At 41.7% G+C, this 24,780-nt stretch overlaps 2 protein-coding genes across 3 annotated transcripts in view; one reads left to right on the top strand and one right to left on the bottom strand.

The window, feature by feature from the left end:
• The window catches only part of TRAF3IP3 (TRAF3 interacting protein 3), a 210,113-nt gene that overhangs the window by 28,836 nt on the left and 156,497 nt on the right, over positions 1-24,780 (top strand). The window lies entirely within an intron of this gene.
• HSD11B1 (hydroxysteroid 11-beta dehydrogenase 1) overlaps positions 1-24,780 on the bottom strand; it is a 48,938-nt gene that overhangs the window by 11,017 nt on the left and 13,141 nt on the right. The window contains exon 2 of the mRNA XM_077295033.1: positions 12,316-12,446. Coding sequence (XP_077151148.1) covers positions 12,316-12,446 — 131 coding nt within the window. The remainder of the gene's footprint in view (positions 1-12,315; positions 12,447-24,780) is intronic.

The raw sequence follows: 24,780 nt of genomic DNA, 5'->3' as shown, positions 1-24,780 counted from the left end.
CTAAAGAAAGTTGGCAAACCTTCCACGGGAGAAGCAATCTGCAGCGGTTCAGCAGGAGAGGACAGTCATGCACTGCAGTCTTTATGCATATTGTAACTGATACATTTTCATGTGTGCAGTTATTTCACATGTTCAATTAAAACTACAATCAGTTGTTTCTATTTTTCACTGATCTTTTCATCATTTATAAGAAGAAAATAGGAAAATGCTTATCACCTTACAGTCTTGCTTAGCATATTATTAGCTTACACAGAAGTAGTTGAAGAAATTAAACTAAACATGTACATGTAAATGTGGAAGGTCCCAGTCTTGTAACATAGAATGTATGGTAAGCACTATAATTTCTGCATTGTGCACACATGATCCCCCACAGTAGTTATGGTGCCACTGAAAAAGGGCTGGCACTAGTGATGGGCAAACCTGAACGGTAAAGCTTGGGGTCTGTGCCGAATACCTAGTGTCCCTGCAAGAAACACCAGCTATGATCAGCGGTAAGTTTGTTAGTGGTGGTCAGAGTGCTGTGGTTCCCACACTGTCATAGAGGGGACCCCATACGTTTTTTAAATAATTAGAAACCTGAATGTATTCCTCTCATTTTTGACAACCAGCCAAGCTAAAGCAGGTAGCTGGGGTGCTGGTATTCTCAGACTGGCAAGGGGCCTTGGATATTGGCCCTCCCCAGCCTAAAAATAGCATCCCACACCTGCCCCAGAAAAGGTGTATCCATTAAATGCGCCAAATCTGGCTCTTTGCCCGACTTTTCCCACTTGCCCTGGTGCAGTGGCAAGTGGGGGTAATATTGGGGTTTGATGTCAGCTTTGTAATGTCAGCTGACATCAAGCCCACCAGTTAGTAATGGAGAGGCATCTTTAAGACACCCCCATTACTAACCCCATAGTCAAAAGTAAAAGAAATCCAGACACGGAGAAAAGTCCTTTATTTGAAATAAAAACAGACTCCTTTATTGAAAAAAAAACACTCCATCCTCCTTCACCTATTTATTACTGTAAAATTAAAAATAACAGAACACCATATTCCTCACCTGTCCGGCGATTAACTATTTGTCCCACGACGTGCTCCAACTCTGCTGCATCTGGATTGCATGGCTGAGCAATGGCATGATTCGACGGTTCATCTGTGAATCCAGGAGACCCTGAACTGAGTCTGATGCCACAGCTTCAGTTACATGCAGTGACTTCATTGAGCTTACGCCCGTCAAAGGCAGCGGTTCTTAGGCTCAGCGTCTTCTAGTTTCACGGCAGAGTGGTCGCATGCCACCGCTCAGCCATGCAATCCAGATGAAGCAGAGTTGGGCTCTTCGTGGGACAAATGGATCATCTACGGATAAGTGAGGAATATGGTGATTTTTAGATGAATTCAACCTCACATATTAACCCATCTGATTGTTGCACCATTTCTGAGGCAGCTGAGGGCTGGCGTTCTTAATCTGGGAGGGGGCCAATATACATGGCCCCTTCCTAGGCTATTCATATCAGTCCGCAGATGTCTGTTTAACCGTTTGCTGGTTAGTAAATAAAGTGTGACCCCACATCATTTTTTTGGGGAGTCTCCTCTATAACAACCAGTAGAGGCTAAGCAAACAGCTGTGAGCTTATATTTATAGCCTGGGAACTTTTATAGCTTTTGGCTTCTTCCCAGAATATTAATATCAGCAGCCAGACTTCGGCTTTCCCTCAGCTGGTTCTGAAAATTATGGGGGACCCACTCTGTTTTTTTTTTTTTTTCATTTTTTATTAACAAGTAAGTAAAATAGACACCCAAGGTAATCTTTGTTCACAGCCTCCAGGTGTTCCAGCAAGGTTACCTTAGTCACACAGTCACCAGGTCTCACAGTAGCTCAAGTGCTGGACTGATGAGTGCCGGACTTGCAGCCGTTCATCAGTCTGGCATTTGCAAAAGCAAGAGAAACAGCTGCTATGAACTCAGGTGTCCTTACTGTATTGTTAATTAATAAAATATATGAAAGAAACCGTGTCGTCCCCCATAATTTTCATAACCAGCTGGGGGCTGATGTTAATATTCAAGGAAGGGGCCAAGATCCATAAACGTTTCCACCCTATTAATATCAGCTCACAGTGTTTACTTAGCCTTTACTGGTTAATATATAGGGAATACCCACCTAAAAAAAAAATAATGTGGGCCCCCTATATTCGATAACCAGCAAAGGCTAAACAGACAGCTGCGGGCTGATATTAATAGCCTAAGAAAATGGCATGGATATTGGTCCCCTCCCAGACTAAGAACATCAGCTCTCAGCTGCAACAGAAATGGCACATCTATAAGATTCTGGCGCTTAGCCTTCGTTCTTCCCAAATGCCCTGGTGCGGTGGCAAGTGGGGTAACAGGTTTGGGGTTGAGGTCAGCTGTTTTATGATCGCTGACATCAAATCCAGGGGTTAGTAATGGAAAGGTGTTTATAAGATGCCTCCATTACTAACCACAGTCTCATATTGTAATAAAGACACAGCCAGAATAAAGTCCTTTATATGAAATAAAACTCCCCGACCCTCTTTTACCCATTTATTTACAAAAAATTAAGATAAAAAACACCATATAACTCATCTGACAATAATCAATTTGTCACACGAAGAGCCCAACTGCGAACCCAACTATATCTGTATTGTATGGCTGAGCGGTGGCATGATGTGACCACTCAGCTGTGAATCCAGGAGACACTGAGCAGAGGCTGAAAACTCAGGTGCAGCACTGAGCAGTGACGTCAATAAGATGAGCGTAGTTAATAGTCGACGAACTCTGGTGACCTCACTGGCGTCAGTGCTGGCTGCATGAGAACTTTCTCACAAGCGCTTGCGTCAGTGAGGTCACTGGAGTTCATTGACAATTAACTCTGCTCATCTTATTGACGTCACCGCTTTGTGCTGAATCTGAGTTTTCTGGCTCAGCTCAGTGTCTCCTGCAGTCACGACTGAGCTGTCGCATAATGCCATCACTCAGCAATGAAATCCAGATATAGCAGAATTGGAACGCATCATTGGACATATCAGTTATCGTCAGACAGGTGAGGAATATGGTGTTTTATTATTTTTAATTTTACAGTAATAGGTGAAAGAGGGTGTGGGATTGTTTCTTTCAAATAAAGAAAATAACTTTTCTGTGTGTCTGTGTTTTATGTCATTTGACTATTGGGTAAGTAATAGGAGTGTCTTATAGCCTCTCCATTACTAACTTCTGGGCTTGATGCCCTCTGCCATAAAACAGCTGACATCAACCCCAAACCTATTACCACTCTTGCCACCGCACCAAGGAGAAGAAAGGAGGCTAAACCCCACAATTGGTGCAAGCTCCTATCTGGAAGGGGCCAATATCCATGGCCCTTTTCTAGGCTATTAATATCAACCTGCAGCTCTCGGTTTAGACTTTGCTGGTTATTGAATATAGGGGGACCTCACGTAATTTTTTTTTATGGTGTGGGATAAGGGATCTCCCCTATAATAACCAGGCAAGGCTCTTCCCGCTTGCCCTGTAGCGGTGGCAAGTGGGGTTCATATTTGTGGGTGATCAGATTCTGAGGAAACGTTAGGATAGAAAATAGATTAGTTAGGTGATAGGCCAGTCTAAAAAAATAAGTGGTTTTGGAGCAAGTTTAAAACTGTCGATACTGGGAATTAACTGGATTGTTTGGTTCAGTGCATTCCAGAGAACTGGTGCAGCACGAGAGAAGTCTTGACGACAGGAGTGTAAGGTTGATTATAAAGGATGTTAGTCTTCGGTAGACAGAGATGAGAGAGGAGATGAATGACGGTGCAGAAATGTATTTGTGTCTTTTCCAATTTTAGTTTCAACACCTGTGTTCTTCCAGTTTTCAGGAATATGTACTGGAGTGTGCTGTCTCTGTACTTCAAGCTCTGTCTAGATGAACATGTGATCTTTGCAGTCAATAAGTGACATGTTGGTAACTGCTGCAGCTACTTCTTGGCTGCAACATTCACATGTTCAATTAGAAAAGGAAGTCAAACTCAAATACACAGAGGGCCAAAATTAAAAACTTGATCAAAGTCATGGGCCAACCTTGCTATTTATTAAAAAAATGTATACAATTGAGAAAGTTTTTCCCTGTCAAATATAAAGATGAACGTTTTCATATAGAAACAAACTTAAATGGGTTGTCCCACGAACAAAGTACATTTTAGTTAATAGATATTAGAATAAAATAAGCACAATCACAAATGGGTATACTGGAATAATAATCAGGGCTGTGGAGTCGGTAAGCCACAGTTGCGACTCCGACTCCTGGATTTTATCAGGTTCCGACTCCGACTCCTTCATAAATGGCCAATTCGTAACAATAAATTTACTGTTGTAAAATATTAACATCATGCTTATTCAGTTTCTCACCATCATATAAGCAATCAGACCACTTAGAGCAAAAACTATATTTATTAGAATACAATTAGAATATAGCAAATAACTTTTATAAACTTTTCTAAACTCTTGTAAGTAAATATGCAATAAACACTGTTATGCAGTTAATAAGAAGAAATCTATAAATTTGTCCTCAGAAAAAGTATTGCCTCTGTCAGATCCTCCTTCATGGATGCCCTCAAATCTGATCTAATTATTTTGAGAGCAGAGAACAACCTCTCTACACTAACTTGGGTTCGTGGCAAAGCAGTAACCACTCGGGCAACATATCTGACAATGTCAGGATACAGAGGAATCGCTTGTTGCACTGTTATTTTTGATGAATGGTCAAATTTCTCAATTTCTTTTAGTGCACATGAAAAATTCTGCTGAAATGTACTGGCTGTGTTCTTTGATGGGGATGACTCTTCTTCTATGCGGGAACTCTTTGCACGGTCCTTGTGATCCAAATATTTTTCTAAATTAAATTCATCAGTTGATGAGGGTGAAGATGTGGCAGGACGACCAAATTCTTCTTGTTCCTCCTGACTGTTCTGCAACCCTTTCATCCTTACTGCTATTTCAAACAGAGCTTCTTTTCTTTTAGGCTACTTTCACACTAGCGTCGGGAACAACCCGTCGCTGTGCGTCGGGCCGACGTTCCCGACGCTAGCGTGGTCTCCGCCGCACAACGGGGGCAGCGGATGCATTTTTCCCACGCATCCGCTGCCCCATTGTGAGGTGCGGGGAAGTGCGGGGAGGTGGGGGCGGAGTTCCGGCCGCGCATGCGCGGTCGGAAAAAGCGGACCGTCGGGAGCAAAAAACGTTACATGTAACGTTTTTTTCTCCCGACGGTCCGCTACCACACGCCCAAGCGTCGCAAAACGGACGCGACGTTTGGCAATGCGTCGCAAATGCGTCGCTAATGTTAGTCTATGACGAAAAAACGTATCCAGCAAGAACTTTTGCTGGATGCGTATTTTCGGCAAAACGACGCATTTGCGACGTATTGCAGTTAACGCTAGTGTGAAAGTAGCCTTAGTTAGCTGTTGATCATCTAAAAGAATCCGATGCATTGGGTCTACATAAACAGCTGCCAAAAGAATGTTATTTTGTAATAGTAGCTCCTCCGTTTCATTGATGTAGCAATGCCACTTGCAATTAACCCTCCTCTTTGGGACAGGCGAAACATCAGGTTCTTCCACTCCTTTAAGAAAATACCTGGAGTTAAGTCCTCTGCTTGTAATTTTTTAGTCACTGTAAATGGGTGCTCTAGCAATTTTTCCAGCTCAGTCACCTAATTCCACTGACTTTCATTTAGCGTCAATTGAGGGTTAGCCATGTCTACAAGAAAGGTTTTCAGTTCAACCAAGCGCTGAATCATTATGTAAGTACTGCCCCATCGTGTGGCTTGATCAATAATTGCCCCTTTTCCAGCACGTCTCTTCAAAATTGAGTCAACTTTAGGGGTTCTGGCAACAGTAGCCAATTTTCTCACCTTGCCAATCAGTGCAGCAGCATGTCCTTCTTGCAGACTGTGTCTTATAGCCAGCTGTAGCGTAAGGACAACACAGCGCATGTGATGAATGAAAGAACGTATTGACACAGTTTCAACAAGATCATCTAAACTATCATGTTGCTGTTCATCTGAAGCAACTTCAGTTTGCTCCTCAGTTACAATGCTGTGTTCCTCTATTTCAAACATTTCTGTGTCTGTGGACCCAGAATGTTCTTCTAGCTGGCTGCTGGTCACCATCATTACTCTCATTCATTAGCTTAATAGTACTTATCATATTTGAAGCATTGTCAGTTACGACAGAAAGAACTTGCTCTTTTTTAAGTTCATAGTCTTGCAGAACCTTTTCCACCAAGACCTGGAGAAACTCACTGGTGTGATGAGCTTTGGTGTCTTTTACTGCCAATGTCTTGGTAACTATTTCATTTTTGTCACAAACAAATCGGACGTTGATGGCAAAATAGTTCACTCTGTGACGTGTGCAGGCATCCATTTTAAGAAACAGAAAGCGTCCCTTGAGAGTTTTTTTAAGTTCTTTCTTTTGCTTAAAAGCTTCTTCGATTACTAATTTTCTAATACTCTCTCTCTCCAGAGAAACACCAAGCTTGCGGGCCATTTCCCCATTCAGACACACAAAAGCTGGTCGTGAAAATAATGAAATAGGCACACTATCCTTTACAACAAGCTCTATGATCTGTTTTTTAAATGTATCTACGGTCATTGTCACAGTAACTTTGTCACTGACAAAATATCTTGCAACTGATGGTTGCAAAGTTCTATGCTCCTTTGTTTGGCTGGAAGAGCTGGGCACTGGTTCATTGGTTTGGTCGCAGTCTTTCTCATCCACTGCTTTCAGTACTTCTGGATGAAAGCGCTGTAAATGTTTCTTTAGATTAGAAGCTCTGGTAGGAGCATTTTTATCTTTGCCTGAATATGCACTGATCTTGGCTTCACAGCATTTGTTTTCGTCTGGATCATTTGTCATACACTGACTGACATAATGTTTTCTATTTTGAGTGATGGTGAAATGTTGAAATACAGCTGTGGTCAGTAATACTGTTATTCCTCATATACTCACAGTTAACTGATGCAAAGTTTGTTGAAAGGATAATACTTCAGTTCTTACAGTCTTCCTCTTCTGAGTAGCAGCTGTGAGATGCTTGGAAGAGGCACACCTAGTAAACCTCTTGTCTAGAGGAGGAGCTTTACTACTAAGAATTTGCAACACATTTTCACTTTCAGTTTCATACATTGTAAGTAGGGGGGTTGGGGCAGCATGAGGTTAACCAAGTATAAGATTAGATAAGGGCAGTGGAGAACAGTGACACACAAGAAGTAAAGGCCCCGTCTCACATAGCGATTTACCAACGATCACGACCAGCGATACGACCTGGCCGTGATCGTTGGTAAGTCGCTGTGTGGTCGCTGGGGAGCTGTCACACAGACAGCTCTCTCCAGCGACCAACGATCAGGGGAACGACTTCGGCATCGTTGAAACTGTCTTCAACGATGCCGAAGTCCCCCTGCAGCACCCGGGTAACCAGGGTAAACATCGGGTTACTAAGCGCAGGGCCGCGCTTAGTAACCCGATGTTTACCCTGGTTACCAAAAAAAACAAACAGTACATACTCGCCTTTCGGTGTCCGTCAGGTCCCTTGCCGTCTGCTTCCTGCTCTGACTGAGCCGCAGTACAGTGAGAGCAGAGCGCAGCGGTAACGTCACTGCTGTGCTCTCACTTTACGGCGGCAGTCAGAGCAGGAAGCAGACAGCAAGGGACCTGACGGACATCAGATGGTGAGCATGTACTGTTTGTTTTTTTTTACATTTACGCTGGTAACCAGGGTAAACATCGGGTTACTAAGCGCGGCCCTGCGCTTAGTAACCCGATGTTTACCCTGGTTACCAGTGAAGACATCGCTGGATCGGTGTCACACACACTGATTCAGCGATGTCAGCGGGACCTCAACGACCAAAAAAAGGTCCAGGCCATTCCGACACGACCAGCGATCTCACAGCAGGGGCCTGATCGCTGGTACGTGTCACACATAGCGAGATCGCTACTGAGGTCGCTGTTGCGTCACAAAACTTGTGACTCAGCAGCGATCTCGCTAGCGATCTCACTATGTGAGACGGGGCCTTAAGAAATGTCTCCATCTCCAGCAGAACTGCTTATCACTGTTGTTCATAGTTTGATAGAACATATATATTTGAGTGACATTTATAAAATTCATATGAAAGTTCAATTATGAATTATTAATACATTTTTTTAAAAGCTGGAGTCAGAGTTGGTACATTTCTACCAACTCCGACTCCAACCAAAACTAACTCCGACTCCACAGCCCTGATAATAATGTTATGTAAGAGCAGTAAAAACATATGACTAGTGATGAGCGAGTATACTCGTTGCTCGGATGGTCTCCGAGTATTTGTGACTGCTCGAAGATTTAGTTTTTGTTGACTCAGCTGCATGTTATGATTTATCACTGCTAGCCAGCCTGAGTACATGTGTGGGTTGCTTGGTTGCTAGGGAATCCCCACATGTAATCAAGCTGTCTAGTAGCCACAAATCATGCAGCAAGGAAAACTAAATCTCTGAGCAGTCACATATACTCGGAGACCACCCGAGCGTGCTCGGGATAGCCCGAGCAACGAGTATACTCGCTCATCACTACATATGACCCAATGGCCTAATGTAAATATGTAATAAAGAATAAAAAAAACTTAAATTAATGAATAATACAGATAATAAAGTATGCTGTCAACAAAACTGTCCCCAAACACAGTATGATGTCCCTATAATGAATTCCTCCACAGTACCCTACACATGCATAGTATAATGACCCTACTGTACCCCCTCCAGCAAAGTATGGTGATCTCTAACACAATATGATGCCCCAACTGTGATCCGATTCCCCAGCCAGCCATCCAAACTGTCTAATAGCCCCACATAGTCCCCCATACAGAATAATGGGGGGCATCACAGGCCAAATATAATCTCCCTGCGGGCCAGAGTTTGACATGTGTGACTTAGACATATCGGGAACCACAGAGACCCGAGGGACTGAGTGTGGCTGGGATCAATTAGATTTTTTATATTTACACCATTTAGGTCATTTAATTTTCACATAACAACCCCTTTATTAATTGTGTTATGTTCATAATTTGTGACCCAATTATAGTTTTGGGACTATGGCAGTAGATCCACAGTGCGCACACAATTTACAGTGAAAAGAATAATATGCTGCCTGTAATTATATACTGAAAACACTTATTAACCGTTTCTGACATAGGACATGCTGTTCTGCTTTATGGTGGGTGTATGGTACGTGTCATGATCCAGGTCGGGGTTTGCTTCTTCTCTTTCCCCGGCCTAGTCACAGAGAGTTTAACTTTTCCTGCCTCTCTTTGGTTCTTGGGTGGCTTTTTATTGGTGCTATTTTAGGTAGCCTTTGTCAGTGATAGTTCATGCTTCCAGGCTAGGGCAGCTGATCCCGTATTCCCTAGTGATCCTTCTGCCTCTGACTTCCCGTGTGTGTGTCTAACCTGTTCCTTATCCCTGACTCGGTGTACGTTTGGTGATTTCCCTACAGTGTATGACTTGGCTTGAACTCTGCTTCCGTTTTTTCTTTCTCTAATACTGCGTTGCCCGACTGGCTTTTGACCCTCTGGCTTGTACCTTGACTCCTCTTTCCGTCTCACGTTTTTAATACCGCGCGCCTGTCTGGCTCTGACTTTTGGCTCGTCTCTGACCTCGTTCTTTCTTGTGACCTCTGGTTCTTCATCTCCCTGTTTGTTACTGACTTCGGCCTGACTGACTACTCTGCCGCCTCCTGGTGGCGGCCTGCACTTCTGCACTGAAGAGCTACACAGTAAGTGCAACCATTTTTCCCACAACATCGGCCCCTGGTGGTGGCTGAGCGCAACTGCTGTGCAGTTGCATTGCAGTACGGAATCGTGAAGATTTACAGTATATGGTGAGTATAAGCTGACCCGAATATAAGCCGAGGCACCTAATTTTACCACAAAAAACTGGGAAAACTTATTGACTCAAGTATAAGCCTGTTATACATTGTCCCCTCATCCCCATCCTGGTATGCACGGCCTCCTCATCCCCATCCCAGTATGCATGGCTCATCATCCCTATCCTGGTATGCATGGCTCCTCATCCCTATCACTATGCATGGCTCCTCATCTCTATTCTGGTATGCATGGCTCCTCATCCCTATCCTGGTAAGCAGTGTCCCCCTCATCCCTATCCTTGTTTGCACGGCTCCTCATCCCTATCCTTGTCTGCATGGCTCCTCATCCATAACCTTGTCTGCATGGCTCCTCATCTCTATCCTGGTATGATTGGCCCCATCCTTGTATGCATGGCTCCATCCGTATCCTTGTATGCTTGGCTCCATCCCTATTATTGTATGCATGACCCCATCCCTATCCTTGTATGCATGGCCCTATCCCTATCTGTATCATCCCTATCCTTGTATGCATGGCCCCATCCCTATCCTTAGATGCATGGCCCTATCCGCGTATGCATGGTTCAATCCCTATCCGTGTATGCATGACCCCATTCTTATCTTGGTATGTTTGAAATAAATGCAAAAATAAACCATTATACTAACCTGCCTTTCTTGATCCAGTGCCAGCAGCTGCTTTATGCTTTTTAACAGCGCATGGCAGGGACATCATGCGCTGCTCACAAGCAGAGCACAGCTGCCGGAATACTCACCGCTCCCCACGCCAGAACTATGTGTGTGGAGGGCAGTGAGTATTAAGTAGAGCGCACAGTGTCTGCTGCTGGGCAATCATGTGTGCCGCTACTTAAGAGAAATTAATATTCACCCCTGTCATCTGCAGGAGCCGGCTGCTGCGGCTGACACTATGCGCGCTATTACAGAGAAATGAATGTTCATTGCCAGTGCAATGAATATTAATTTCTCTTTAGCAGCGGGCACAGGAGTTAGTCGCAGTAGCCGGCTCCTGCCTCGTGTGACCCAATGCTCCGCCACTGCCACTCCCCTTCCACCTTCTGGACACCTCACTCGAGTATAAGCCGAGAGGGGCGTTTTCAGCACAAAATAATGTGCTGAAAAGCTCGACTTATATTCAAGTATATACCGTACATCTCTTCCTGAAGACATTTAAATGGCATAAATCGTTCCCCGCACCCATTGCAGACAGTCAATCAGTTGCCATGGCAGCTGGGGCTCTATGGAATACTTTCATCACCACCAACATAGTCCCCCTATGAAGCCAAGCCACAAAAGAGGAGTAAAACTATAATACCACTAGATTACAATGTATAGTAAAATTGATCAAATAAAAAAATATTCAAGTCCCCCATATATATAAAGTAACAATTACAAGGAAAAAAATAAATAATATGTAAAAATAGATTAAAAGAGGTTTAATCACTGTCTTTTCCTAATTAAAAATTATTGGTAATCATTTCCATAAAAATCTAGTGCTAACTACCCCAAAAAACTAAAGACTCCAGAATTTGGTCATCACATTTCTTTGCAAAAACATCAATAAATGTCAATCAAAATGTCAGAAATGCTAAAGAAGGATGTCAATAAAGCCCTCATTAAAAAAAAAAAAAAAAAAAAAAATAGCTCCATCGATAGAAGAATAAAAAAGTATGGGTCTCTGAAAATTGCGACACAAACAAATGGATTTTTTTTCAATTCTGAAATTTTGTATAGGTTTGGTGACGCCATAATTGTACTGACCTGAAAAATAACATTATCAGAACATTTAGACTATACAATGAACGCTGTAAAAACAAAACTGAAAAACAATTGCGGAACTTTTTTTTTTCTATCATTTTATTTACACTATTGCAGACAGGTTTCGTCTGTCAGGAGAAGGGGAATAAAGAAAGAAAGCAAAAAAAAAAATGCTCAGGACTTGTTTGTATGCATGTAAGAAACTTTTATTATGACCTTTGACAACGTAATTTTGATATCTAGGTTTGATAACTAGATTGATAGGAATGAGTGTAAAGCGCAAACAGCATAAGGCCTCATTCACACGTCTGTGTTTAAACACTTCCGTGAGGAAACGGTACCAGTGTCATCAGTGTTTTGGGACCAGTGTGTCCGTTTTTACCATCATTGTGTCATCTGTTTTTCACAGATGGATAAATAAATAAACTTTAAAACTTCTTCTATCGTGTGCAATATTAAATACAGACTGAACACTGATGCCATCCGTGTGATGTATGTGTTCTTCATGGACCCATACTGTAGACTTCTATTGGCCCTTTGAATTCGTGATACTGGAGAGAAATGGAGAAGTCTCCTTGAGTTTTGCACGAACACATGGTTTGTGGAAACAGATGGACATGATAGACTATTATGGGTACATACTATGTACGTGGAACACGACAAGTGAGTGAGGCCTAATAGTGTTACCTTCTTGAGTTTCTCTTCAGTCCGGGCAGTTATTAATATATGTGATCCCATCTTTGCCAGGTGATATGCCATCTGTTCTCCAATGCCAGAACTTGCACCAGTAACAATCACACGTTTTCCCTTTAGCATTTCTAAAGATACAGAATCAGAATGACTTAGTGACTATTTAGTGATTACATAATTAGTAGTGATGAGCGATTGCGTTCCGATAAAGTGTTATCCAAGCATGCTAGTGTTCTAACAAACAGGCAATCCCTGTATGTGTTGCGGTTGGGTAACAGCCAGGAGACATGCAGCTGTGGGGACTTGCACATATTTTTCAAGCGAACCGAAGACACTCGGTTAGCACACAAGCATGCTCGGATACCACCTTATCAGAGCATGTTCGCTCATCACTAATAATTACCATGTCCTGTAAAAAAGAAGCAAGTAAACATTAACATTTCCAACGTTCACAACTTTACATAGTATGAGAAACCTCACAATCCTTTTAGTAACCTTGTTTCATGCCGTTATTCCTCCTCCAAGATATGTACTGATGCCACTTTTATGGTGGGGTCCTTACCTGTTCTTGCTATTACTAACATGGCTTTACAAGTGATCTATAGAGAAGTAACAGTTATATTTGAATAGTGGTTTTAGAACAGTTTACGCATCCTATAAATGATTACTAGACCGTGTTCTAATTACGTCAGGAGAGAAAAGGATGTCTCAAATGAGATATATCTTGGATGTACACGAATATTACCTATTTTGTCAGCTTTTCTTAAATCCAATATGTGAGAAAAAGATTAAAAGATTACTGAACAGACATAAGCCTATAAATGCACCGCAGTGGTCACAATCCTACTGTTAATAATAGCTTGGTCACAAGAGGCTAGGAGTTGCAAATGGACTTGCAATAACTATCTATCCAGCCATTACCCTGAAATTACCGGTAATCAATATAATTTTCCTGTAATTTATCATAGTACAAGATATGAAGTTCTCTGAAACCGGGGGGCTACAAAAATAAGACATTTTCATGCATAAAATGTAGCTGCTAGTGCATAACTTTTGGGGTTTTCTGTATAATTTATTTTCTGGCTCCTAAAAATATGAAACTACTAGTATGCTCTAACTGGCTCATGAGGCCTGCAATATTTTTTTTTAAAATATCTGCTAAAGCAGTGCCACATTAGAGGAAATGCAACTTTTCTCTGACTGTCTTCTGAAAAATGTGATGGGATTAACCCCTGGCTGAATCATTATAGAGACGAGGGAATCATTTGAAATTTGTCTGCTTCTCAAAAATTGTCACTCTAAATTCAGTTTGTGTTTTAATAAATTTGCCACAAACTGCAAGAATGGAGTGTTTCTAATAGCTCAGAAAGTATATATAAAAGGTTTTGCCAACAAGAAAAAGGTGGCACTCACCGTCCCTTAACCCCTTTCTGACGTCGGACAGGATAGTACGTCTGATATCAGAAGCCCCGCTTTGATGCAGGCTCCGGCAGTGAGCCCACCTCAAAGCCACGACATGTCAGCTGTATTCAACAGCTGACATGTTCCCACAATAGCTGCGGTTGGAATCGCAATGCGCCCATGCCAATTAACTAGTTAAATGCCACTGTCAAACTCTGACAGCGGCATTTAACGCGCATTTACGGCCATCAGGCCGGAAATACGCGCATCGCTGACCCCCGTCACGTGATCTGGGGTCAGTGGTGTGTCAGCATGACAACCAGAGGTCTCCTCGAGACCTCTATGGTTGTTGATGCCAGATTGCTATGAGCGCCACCCTGGGGTCGGCGCTAATAGCAATGCTGTAATTCTACTACATAGGGGCGATCTGAGCATCGCCTCTGTGTAGCAGAGCCGATCGAGTTGTGCCAGCTTCTAGCCTCCCATGGAGACTATTGAAGCATGCCAAAAGTAAAAAAAAGTGTTTAAAAATATGAAAAAAAAATTAAAAAATATATATAAAAGTTCAACTTACCCCCCTTTCGCACCCAATCTAAATAAAAATAAAATAAAACCTACACATATTTGGTATCACCCTGTTCAGAATCGCCCGATCTATCAATAAAAAAAGATTAACCTGATCGCTAAACGGCGTAGCGAGGAAGAAAATCAAAACACCAGAATTACATTTTTTTGGGGTCGCCCCGACCGATCAAAAGATTGTATCTGCACAAAAATGGTATTCTTAAAAATGTCAGCAAAAAATAAGCCCTCATGCAACCCCAGATCACGAAAAGCGGAGACGCTACGGGTATCAAAAAATTGCGCAATTTATTTATTTTTTATTTTTTAGCAAACTTTGGAATTTTTTTTCACCACTTAGGGTATGTTTCCACGGTCAGGAAATGCTGCATGTTTGGCGCTGCGTACAGCTGTGCAGCGTCAAACACGCAGCGTCCAGATGTTACAGCATAGTGGAGAGGATTTCATGAAATGCCGTTTCAACTATGCGTTAAAATACCCTGATGAAGGCAACGTGCCGAAACTTGCGTCGGGTGTTGGGCGCCATTCCAGGAGACCAGGCACATACTCTACTACTCTGTAAGTTCCACTCTATTTTATTATTATATTATTGTTATATTTGAGTTTGGAGCTCTAATAATTCACAGTATAAGTTGCTGTGTTTCTGGTCATTTAACTAAGTGTGTGGATACACTGACCTCTCATGGTTGTCTTTAATATTGCACTTTGCACTTTTTCAATTGGAAGTATCACTTTTTTGTCAGTTCTATTACCTTTGCACTACTAATCTTTACTAAGCTTACTAATAATTTTTATACATTCACTTTATTATATTTTTGTGAATCAAAATGTTGTATTTTTTTACACAGTAGCCATTTTAATTTTTTTATATTTATTTTATATTTTTGTATATTTTATGTGCACCATATATATCTACTCTATATCGTATATACTCGAGTATAAGACGACCCGAGTATAAGCCGACCCCCCTAATTTTGCCACAAAAAACTGAGAAAACTTAATGACTCAAGTATAAGCCTAGGGTGGAAAATGCAGCAGCTACTGGTAAATTTGAAAAATAAAAATAGATACCAAAAAAGTAAAATTAATTGAGACATCAGTAGGTTAAGTGTTTTTGAATATCCATATTGAATCAGGAGCCCCATATAATGCTCCATAAAGTTCATGATGGCCCCATAAGATGCTCCATATTAAAATATGCCCCATATAATGCTGCACAAATGTTGATTATGAACCCATAAGATGCTCCATACAGATATTTCCCCCCATATAATGCTGCACATGGCCCCATACAGATGCTCCATACAGATATTTGCCCCATACAATGCTGCACATGGCCACATAAGATGCCCCATACAGATATTTGCCCCCATATAACGCTGCACATGGCCACATAAGATGCCCCATACAGATATTTGCCCCCATATCATGCTGCACATGGCCACAAAAGATGCCCCATACAGATATTTGCCCCATATGCTGTTGCTGTGATTAAAAAAATATAAAAAATCACATACACACCTCTCCGGCCCCCGGCACTTACTATAGTCACCTGCTCCCCGTTCCACCGCTGACCGCCGCTGTGTCTTCCATCCTCTGCACCGACGTTCAGGAAGAGGGCGGCGCGCACTAATCGCGTCACCACGCCCTCTGACCTGAGCGTCACTGCGGAAGACACAGCAACGCCGACGGTGGAACAAGGAGCAGGTGAATATCGCGCACTGCCCCCCGTCATACTCACCTGCTCCTGGCACCGTCGCTGCACTTCTGTTCCCCGGCGCCGCATTTTCTTCCTGTAGTGAGCGGTCACCGTTACCGCTCATTACAGTAATGAATATACAGCACCACCCCTATGGGAGGTGGAGCCGCATATTCATTACTGTAATGAGCGGTACCATGTGACCGCTCACTACAGGAAGAAACTGCAGCGCCGGGAAGCAGGGACATGCAGGGACCGCGCCAGGAGTAGGTGAGTATAATTAGACAGCCCCCGCTCCCCCTTTCCTGCCGACCCCTGGGAATGACTCGAGTATAAGCCGAGAGGGGGACTTTCAGCCCAAAAAAGTGGTATGAAAATCTCGGCTTATACTCGAGTATATACGGTAATTGTCTAAGGGTCACTTCCGTCTTTCTGCCTGTCTGTCACAGATATTCATTGGTCGCGACCTCTGTCTGTCATGGAATCCAAGTCGCTTATTGGTCGTGGCACAACAGCCACGACCAATCAGCGATGGCCACAATCCGGCGGAAAAATGGCCGCTCCTTCCTCCCCGCAGTCAGTGCCCGCTCCGTACTCCCCTCCAGTCTGCCCTCACACAGGGTTAATGGCAGTGGTAACGGACCGCTTTATGCCGCGGTGTAATGCACTCTGTTACCGCTGCTATTAACCCTGTGTGACCAACTTTTTACTATTGATGCAGCCTATGCGGCATCAATAGTAAAACGATCTAATGTTAAAAATAATAATAAAAAAAAATAAATCGTTATATACTCACCGTCCGTCGGCCCCTCGGATCGACAACAGGCCTTTCCCGCTTGCGACACTCCGGTAACCGGTCCATGCTGCGATCTCGCGAGATGATGATGTAGCGGTCTCGCGAGACCGCTACGTCATCATCTCGCGAGACCACTACGTCATCATCTCGTGAGACCGCAATGCACTCTTGAGACCGGAGCGCACAAGCAGCGTCGGTAAAGGCCTCGCTTGGATCCGGGGGCTCCGGAAGGTGAGTATATAACTATTTTTTATTTTATTTCTTTTTTTTAACAGGGATATGATGCCCACATTGCTATATACTACGTGGGCTGTGCAATATACTACGTGGGCTGTGCAATATACTACGTGGGCTGTGCAATATACTTCGTGGCTGGGCAATATACTACATGGGCTGGGCAACTACATGGGCTGGGCAATATACTACATGGGCTGGGCAATATACTACGTGGCTGGGCAATATACTACATGGGCTGGGCAATATACTACATGGGCTGGGCAATATACTACATGGGCTGGGCAATATACTACATGGGCTGGGCAATATACTACGTGGCTGGGCAATATACTACATGGGCTGGGCAATATACTACATGGGCTGGGCAATATACTACATGGGCTGGGCAATATACTACGTGGCTGGGCAATATACTACATGGGCTGGGCAATATACTACATGGGCTGGGCAATATACTACGTGGCTGGGCAATATACTACATGGGCTGGGCAATATACTACGTGGCTGGGCAATATACTACATGGGCTGGGTAATATACTACATGGGCTGGGTAATATACTACTGGGCTGGGCAATATACTACGTGGCTGGGCAATATACTACATGGGCTGTGCTATATACTACGTGGCTGGGCAATGTACTACATGGGCTGGGCAATATACTACATGGGCTGTGCTATATACTACGTGGCTGCGCAATATACAACGTGGGCTGCGCAATATACTACGTCGACTGCGCAATATACTACGTATTATACATGGGCTGCGCAATATACAACGTGGGCTGTGCTATATACAACATAGGCTGCGCTATATACTACGTGGGCTGTGCAATATACAACGTGGGCTGCGCAATATACAACGTCGACTGCGCAATATACTACGTGGGCTGCGCAATGTACATCGTGGGCTGCGCAATATACAACATGGGCTGCGCAATATACAACGTGGGCTGCGCAATATACTACGCGGGCTGCGCAATGTACTACGCGGGCTGCGCAATGTACTACGCGGGCTACGCAATGTACTATGCGGGCTGCGCAATGTACTACGCTGGCTGCGCAATGTACTGCGTGGGCTGCGCAATGTACTGCGTGGGCTGCGCTATACACTACGCATACATATTCTAGAATACCCGATGCGTTAGAATCGGGCCACCATCTAGTTTATATATATATACTTTGACAAACCATGTATTGATTACAGTGTATCCCACAATATTTTGTAATACGATTATCTTGGAGTTGGGTCGCCCTTGTAATAATAAATAATTGTTTTAATACTTTATACACATATGTATATTTGGTCTTATTGTTTTTAATATGTTATTTAATAAAGACTATGTTATTTGATTATTGATTGTAAATCTGGACTTTTTTTGGTCGGTTTGTGTGTTCTTGGGGTTGTTGCTTGTTAAAATACGCAGGCAGCAGACCCGCGTAAATGGACATGAGGCGCGTCTTTCCAGAACGCAGCATGACTGTTTGCAATGCGGTGACGCTCCGTCGCCACACCGTAAAATTACCATAAACTATCATCAGATGCGGTAAAACCGCATCTAATGATTAGTCACATGCATAATAACTGTGTAAACCCAACTTACTACTCATTTCTCCTAATTTAAATAAGGTCTTACCTGTCCCACCTCCGGAAGTCCGCGTCCACTGCAGTTCTCACGATAACTTAGCTTACTGCGAGAACTGCCATGCACGTGAGCGGGGGTTATCTCCGGTCACCCTAGGCTGGTTCTCACGGTCAGCTGACCGCGAGAGCTAGAGTGTAGGTGATCAATGGAGAGTTATCTTCGGTGGTCATCTACAAGCTCTACTATGTCTGGATGTCAGGCATCCAGATGTCTATTGCAAAAAAATAGGGAGACAGAAAAGCGCAATAGGGTCTTATCCACGTTACAAAGGAGAGAATATATCATGAAGTTTGCTCACCTGGTTAGGATGAGATAAAGGCATATAGGCATATAAGTTGGCGGCTGCTGCAGATCCAAAGGTAATCCACGACCAAAAGAAACCATGTATTCAAAGGAAATTTGTAGTTATACTCCGCACTGCCACAAGGATAAATTCAGGAAAAGTATCAAGGATTCAGAGTGGTTTATTCTACGCGTTTCGGGGGTCTCATGCCCCCTTCATCAGGAAATACCACCGTGGCAGCGCGGAGTATAACTACAAATTCCCTTTGAATACAAGGCATCCAGATGTAGCAGAGCTGGACTCGTCGTGGGACACTCGTTATTAAGGACTACGTCGGATCAGGGTGTATACGGTTAGTTTATTTTATTTTATTTTTTTTTTCAGATGATTGATGGCTTCGCTTGGATTACCAGTGTAATAAAGATGGCAAAACTGTGTGGTGTTTTTTTTTATTAAAATACTTTATTCTGCACGTGTGTGTGTGTTTTATTAACCCCTTTACCAACTATAGGATTAGTAATGGTAGGAGTCTTATTGAAGCCTCTCCATTACTAACCCAGCTTAATGTCACTATACAAAGGTGACATTAACCCTTATTGCCCCATATGCCACCACTACAGGGAAGAGAGAGACTAAGCGCCGGAATTGGCACATCTTACAGATGCGCCATTTCTGGGGCGGCTGGGAGATGGTATTTGTAGCCGGGGTGGGGGGGCAATATCCATGGTCCCTCTCTAGGCTATGAATATCACCCCACATCAATTTTTTTTGGCTTTTTTTTTTTTTTAATAGCCAGTAAAGACTAAATATACAGCTGTAGGCTGATATTCATAGCCTAGGAAGTTCCATGAGTATTAACCCCTTCCCAGGCTACAAACATCGATCCCCCAGTCGCTGGCTTTTCCCTCTCTGGTGCAGAAAATTGTGCGGGAGCCCACGCCAAATTTTTTTCATTTTTTTTTAAATTAAACAGATAATGTGTTTAAGGCCGTGGTCACACTTGCGAGAAACTCGCACGAGTCTCGCACCTCAATACACGGCACTGCCACCGGCACTCGGACTGGAGCGTTCAGCTACATAGAAATACATGCAGCCGCACACTCTGGTCCCGAGTGCCGGCGGCAGTGCCGGGTATTGAGGTGCGATACTCGAGCGAGTTTCTCGCATGTGTGATCCCGGTCTAACTCTTTATGGACCGTTTTATTATGTTTATTACTAAACATCGTGCTTGGTATTATCTATCTATAGATATATCTATTTTCTATTACAGTATGTACCTATTATCTATCATCTATCGATATATCTATCATCTATTACATCTATCGATCTATCTATCTATCGATAGATAATAGATAGGTATATCGATAGATATGATAGATCTTTCTATCTATCGATATATTTGTCTATCTATAGCTCTATTTATCTATTACCTATCTTTCTATCTATCTGTGTATGTATTCTTCAATGGAGTATGTAAAAGAAGAGGTTGGACAAGGAAATGACATCACAATTCTTTTTTTATATATATATCTATCTTTATTTAGCTTACAAAAACACACACAATTACGCATGAAAAAAACGCATCAAAAACGCAGGTGACCTGCCACTGATCTCAGATGCAGATTTTACCTGCTTCAAATCCTGAGCCAATCCTGACTGTGGAAACATACCATTAGATAAAAAAAGAACACAGACATGTTTGGTATCTATGAACTCGTAATGACCTGAAGAATCATAATGGCAGGTCAGTTTTTTAGCATTTAGTGAACATAGCAAAAAAGCCAAACAAAAAACAAGTGTGGGATTGCATTTTTTTTTGCAATTTCGCCGCACTTGGATTTTTTTTCCTATTTTTGAGTTCACGACATGCTGAAACCAATTATGTCGTTCAAAAGTACAACTCGTCCCGCAAAAAGCAAGCCCTCACATGGCCATATTGATGGAAAAATAAAAAGGTTATGGCTCTGCGAAGAAGGGGAGCGAAAAACGAAAACACAAAACCGAAAAAAGCTCCGGTCTTGAAGGGGTTAAAAGATCCTGTATTTCCTGAACGTTAAGACGTGGATGCAGGAGAGTTTTTAGGACACATGATGGATTGTATGCCACTTTTCTTTCTAGTTGGCAATATGATTCAAATCAAATGGTCGGCACTATATTCAATTGTGGTGCAGTAAAGAAACACAGTAGTGACACCAAAATCTGATTATCAAGAGAAGATTGAGTATAATATATACTATAATTTATGGATCACCCCCTGTGTGCCAATTATAGTGGAAAACCACTAGAAAGTGCAAAACAAAGCTCCCAACATAAGGACCCGAGCCAATGAGAACAAGACAGGGAATATTCGTAATATTAAATTATTTAATTTATTAATAAATAGCAATATTGACAACCATTTATTGAAGAATATATAGTAAAATAAAAATAGTTAAAATACATATATTAATTAATAATTTACAAAAAATCGTGCACAGTAAAAGCCGCAAAATCATGAGGCAAGCCAAATACTATATAAATACATATGGCAATTTATCCCAGTACACACTAAAAAAGAATAAATAATAAGAGAACCAATAATAGTAATAAAAAATATATAATATGTGTCAGTGATAAGGATATCACTAAAGGCACCAAACAATTCACTCTCAAATATCCAGGTGACCATGTGACAAAATAAAGTGCTATGTGCAACAATCCAATTACCACCAAGAACTCATGAAGTGTAAAAAAAGGGGCCAGAAGGCCAAAAAAGTGCAATGTGCCCCGACGGCGGGGATTTACATCAACACCATTATATGATATAGTATATAAACACCTCCGGTCATGTAAATCATACACTCCCCCTGACGAAGGACTGCGTGTCTGAAACGCGCGTCGGGGTGCACATTAGAAAGCCGCTGGCAGCCTGGGGTCACTCCCTTTATCTATCATTGTAAGTAACTGGCATTTTCCCATTTACATTGGCACATTGCACTTTTTTGGCCTTCTGGCCCCTTTTTTTACACTTCATGAGTTCTTGGTGGTAATTGGATTGTTGCACATAGCACTTTATTTTGTCACATGGTCACCTGGATATTTGAGAGTGAATTGTTTGGTGCCTTTAGTGATATCCTTATCACTGACACATATTATATATTTTTTATTACTATTATTGGTTCTCTTATTATTTATTCTTTTTTAGTGTGTACTGGGATAAATTGCCATATGTATTTATATAGTATTTGGCTTGCCTCATGATTTTGCGGCTTTTACTGTGCACGATTTTTTGTAAATTATTAATTAATATATGTATTTTAACTATTTTTATTTTACTATATATTCTTCAATAAATGGTTGTCAATATTGCTATTTATTAATAAATTAAATAATTTAATATTACGAATATTCCCTGTCTTGTTCTCATTGGCTCGGGTCCTTATGTTGGGAGCTTTGTTTTGCACAAATTGTGGTGCAGGTGGAGAAATAGCGGCAAAGACAAAGAAATCTCGGCATTCACGTGTTGATTAATGTTCATTCAATGAAATTTTTGGTTCTGGATACTTTTCTATTCCTCTAAATATATTTAAAACACTATTTGTTTTTGTAAGCAAATAAAGACAAGGAGATACTTGCCCAATAATTGTGCACACAGATTATTTTGACCATAGCATCATTTTTATGCATATTTCCAAATCCAAGTTTTATAAACTTGAATGCTATATTGGACACTGCTGTATTTTTTGAAACATCAGAAATGTATTTTTGCACATTGTGAGTTGTTTGGTTATTATTCTTTAACAGATCAAAACAAAGAGTTTAGTTGAAAAATTTACATTTTTCATATAGTTGCATTATAATTCTGCACACTAATGTACATTTTGTTTCAATTTGATTTGCGTAATCCACTTACCCAGTAAATACGGAGATTGAATGCAACTCTGCCGTACAGACTGCCAGTCCTGCACCTGGCTGTGCTCCAGTGGGAGCTGATGACCTCTGATAACCCAGGTACTGGCCACCACCGTGCAAGGTATGATAATACACTCGATAATCCAGGGCATTTAATGGGAGCCTGTGCAAAACATCAATAGCCCCCTCTCCAATGCTTCCGCAATGTGGGAAATGATGTTGGGCATGTTTTTCTTTTGTGATCTTTGCAAATGGCATCCCACAGTGTTTGGATTTGTGTAGAGCTGAAATTTGGCTCCAACTCGATCTTCAACATATTGATCCACTCGTGTCTACTTATCAATATTTGGCACTGGTTTAAGCCAGATCTCCAAAAAGGAAAGAAAAGGCAATAAGATAGGCTGCTATAATTTAAGAGATTTTCCCAGGAAAGATATTCATGTATCCACAGATTAGGTAGTAAATATCTGATACTTTGGGGTTCTACTGGGAACCCCACTGATCACCAGACCAAGGTTCCCAATTTATCTGTACCTCCTCACTATAGTTAATCTCTGCCACTCCCAATTTTTAAGGGAATGACGGTCAAGTACTGTACTCCTCTATCTTTATAATTCCAATAGACATCAATAGAGCACCGCACAACTGTGCAATAATGTCAGTCAATTCAATCCCCATCAGATTCCTCTTAAGTGTTTGGCGTTGGTCCCAGCGATCAGTGATATATCACCTATCCCGTGGAGAGATGAGAAATGTCATTTATGGTTTAACCTCCTTTATGATAAAAATAACGTACCCTATACCTCGTTTTCTATTTTTTCGTCTCAATCCTACTCAATTTAGTGCCAAATATCCATTGATACCCTGCCATGAGTCCCTCCTATTACATCTTTCCTAATTGCCTATAGTCAAACCCTATTACTGTTTTTGTGTTGCAAGTAAACTAAAACATTTTAAAAGTAGTTCAAGGAACCAATAAAAATGACTGTAGTGAAAAAAATTATTGCATTTTTAGGGAAGTCCTACAATAAAAGTTTATTTTTATGATTGTGCCTATTACCGGTAAGTGATATTTGCTAGAACTTGCTCAGCCCTATTAGGAATCGATCTTATGTGTATCCCATATATACTGTATATATCAAGTAGCAATTTGAAAGAACCTTTTCTTTCTAATTACAGGTTTGGTAAATAGTTTAATAAAATATTGATTTGTTTTAAATAAAAGTTTTTTTTCACGACCTTGGATTTTACACATTGGATTATAAACTTAGATCGTGACATGAGATATAAACTCCTGAAAGACTAGTCACACCCGTCTGCCAATATTGTAACTCATTTACTTCTTGTGGCCTTGCCCTGTGCTTTCTATAAAATGTACAATTTGCACTTTGATTGTTTAACACAGATAAACCTATGTGTATATGAATTATCTTCCAGCCACCATCATTTAATCATTGGTTTCTGGGGGAAATATTCATTCCTTTTTTTTTTTACAAACCAAATACCAAAAGATTTTAACAATATAAAAGATGATTTTTTCCTAAGGGAACCTGTCGAGTCCTCTAACCTTCCCTTACTGCCATCCCATTCCAAAATATGATGTACTGGTAAATGCAAGCTCAGAAACGGAGTTTGCATTTAAAGGGAACATGTCAGATGATTTTTGTGTAGTATACTGATAGTATCTTGAAATAGGGCTTGATTAGCCCTTTCTGGATATATAACTTTTATTTTTCTACGTGGCCTCATTGTGCTGATGTAAGCTCCGGACAAATTTATTGTCTTGCTATGGCAATTCAGGCATATGTAAATGGCAAATGAATATTCACTCCTTCCCCCGCCCACCACTCTGCACTGGTGTCACTTATTCTGTCACATTGCCGTATTCCCGAGGATCGCATTGCAATTTTGTGATCTGGCCGCGCCGTCT

The sequence above is a fragment of the Ranitomeya variabilis genome, chromosome 3 (genome assembly GCF_051348905.1).
Source record: "Ranitomeya variabilis isolate aRanVar5 chromosome 3, aRanVar5.hap1, whole genome shotgun sequence".
Lineage (NCBI taxonomy): Eukaryota > Metazoa > Chordata > Amphibia > Anura > Dendrobatidae > Ranitomeya > Ranitomeya variabilis.
Note: the sequence above shows the minus strand (reverse complement) of the source record. Positions and strands in the feature narration are given on the sequence as shown.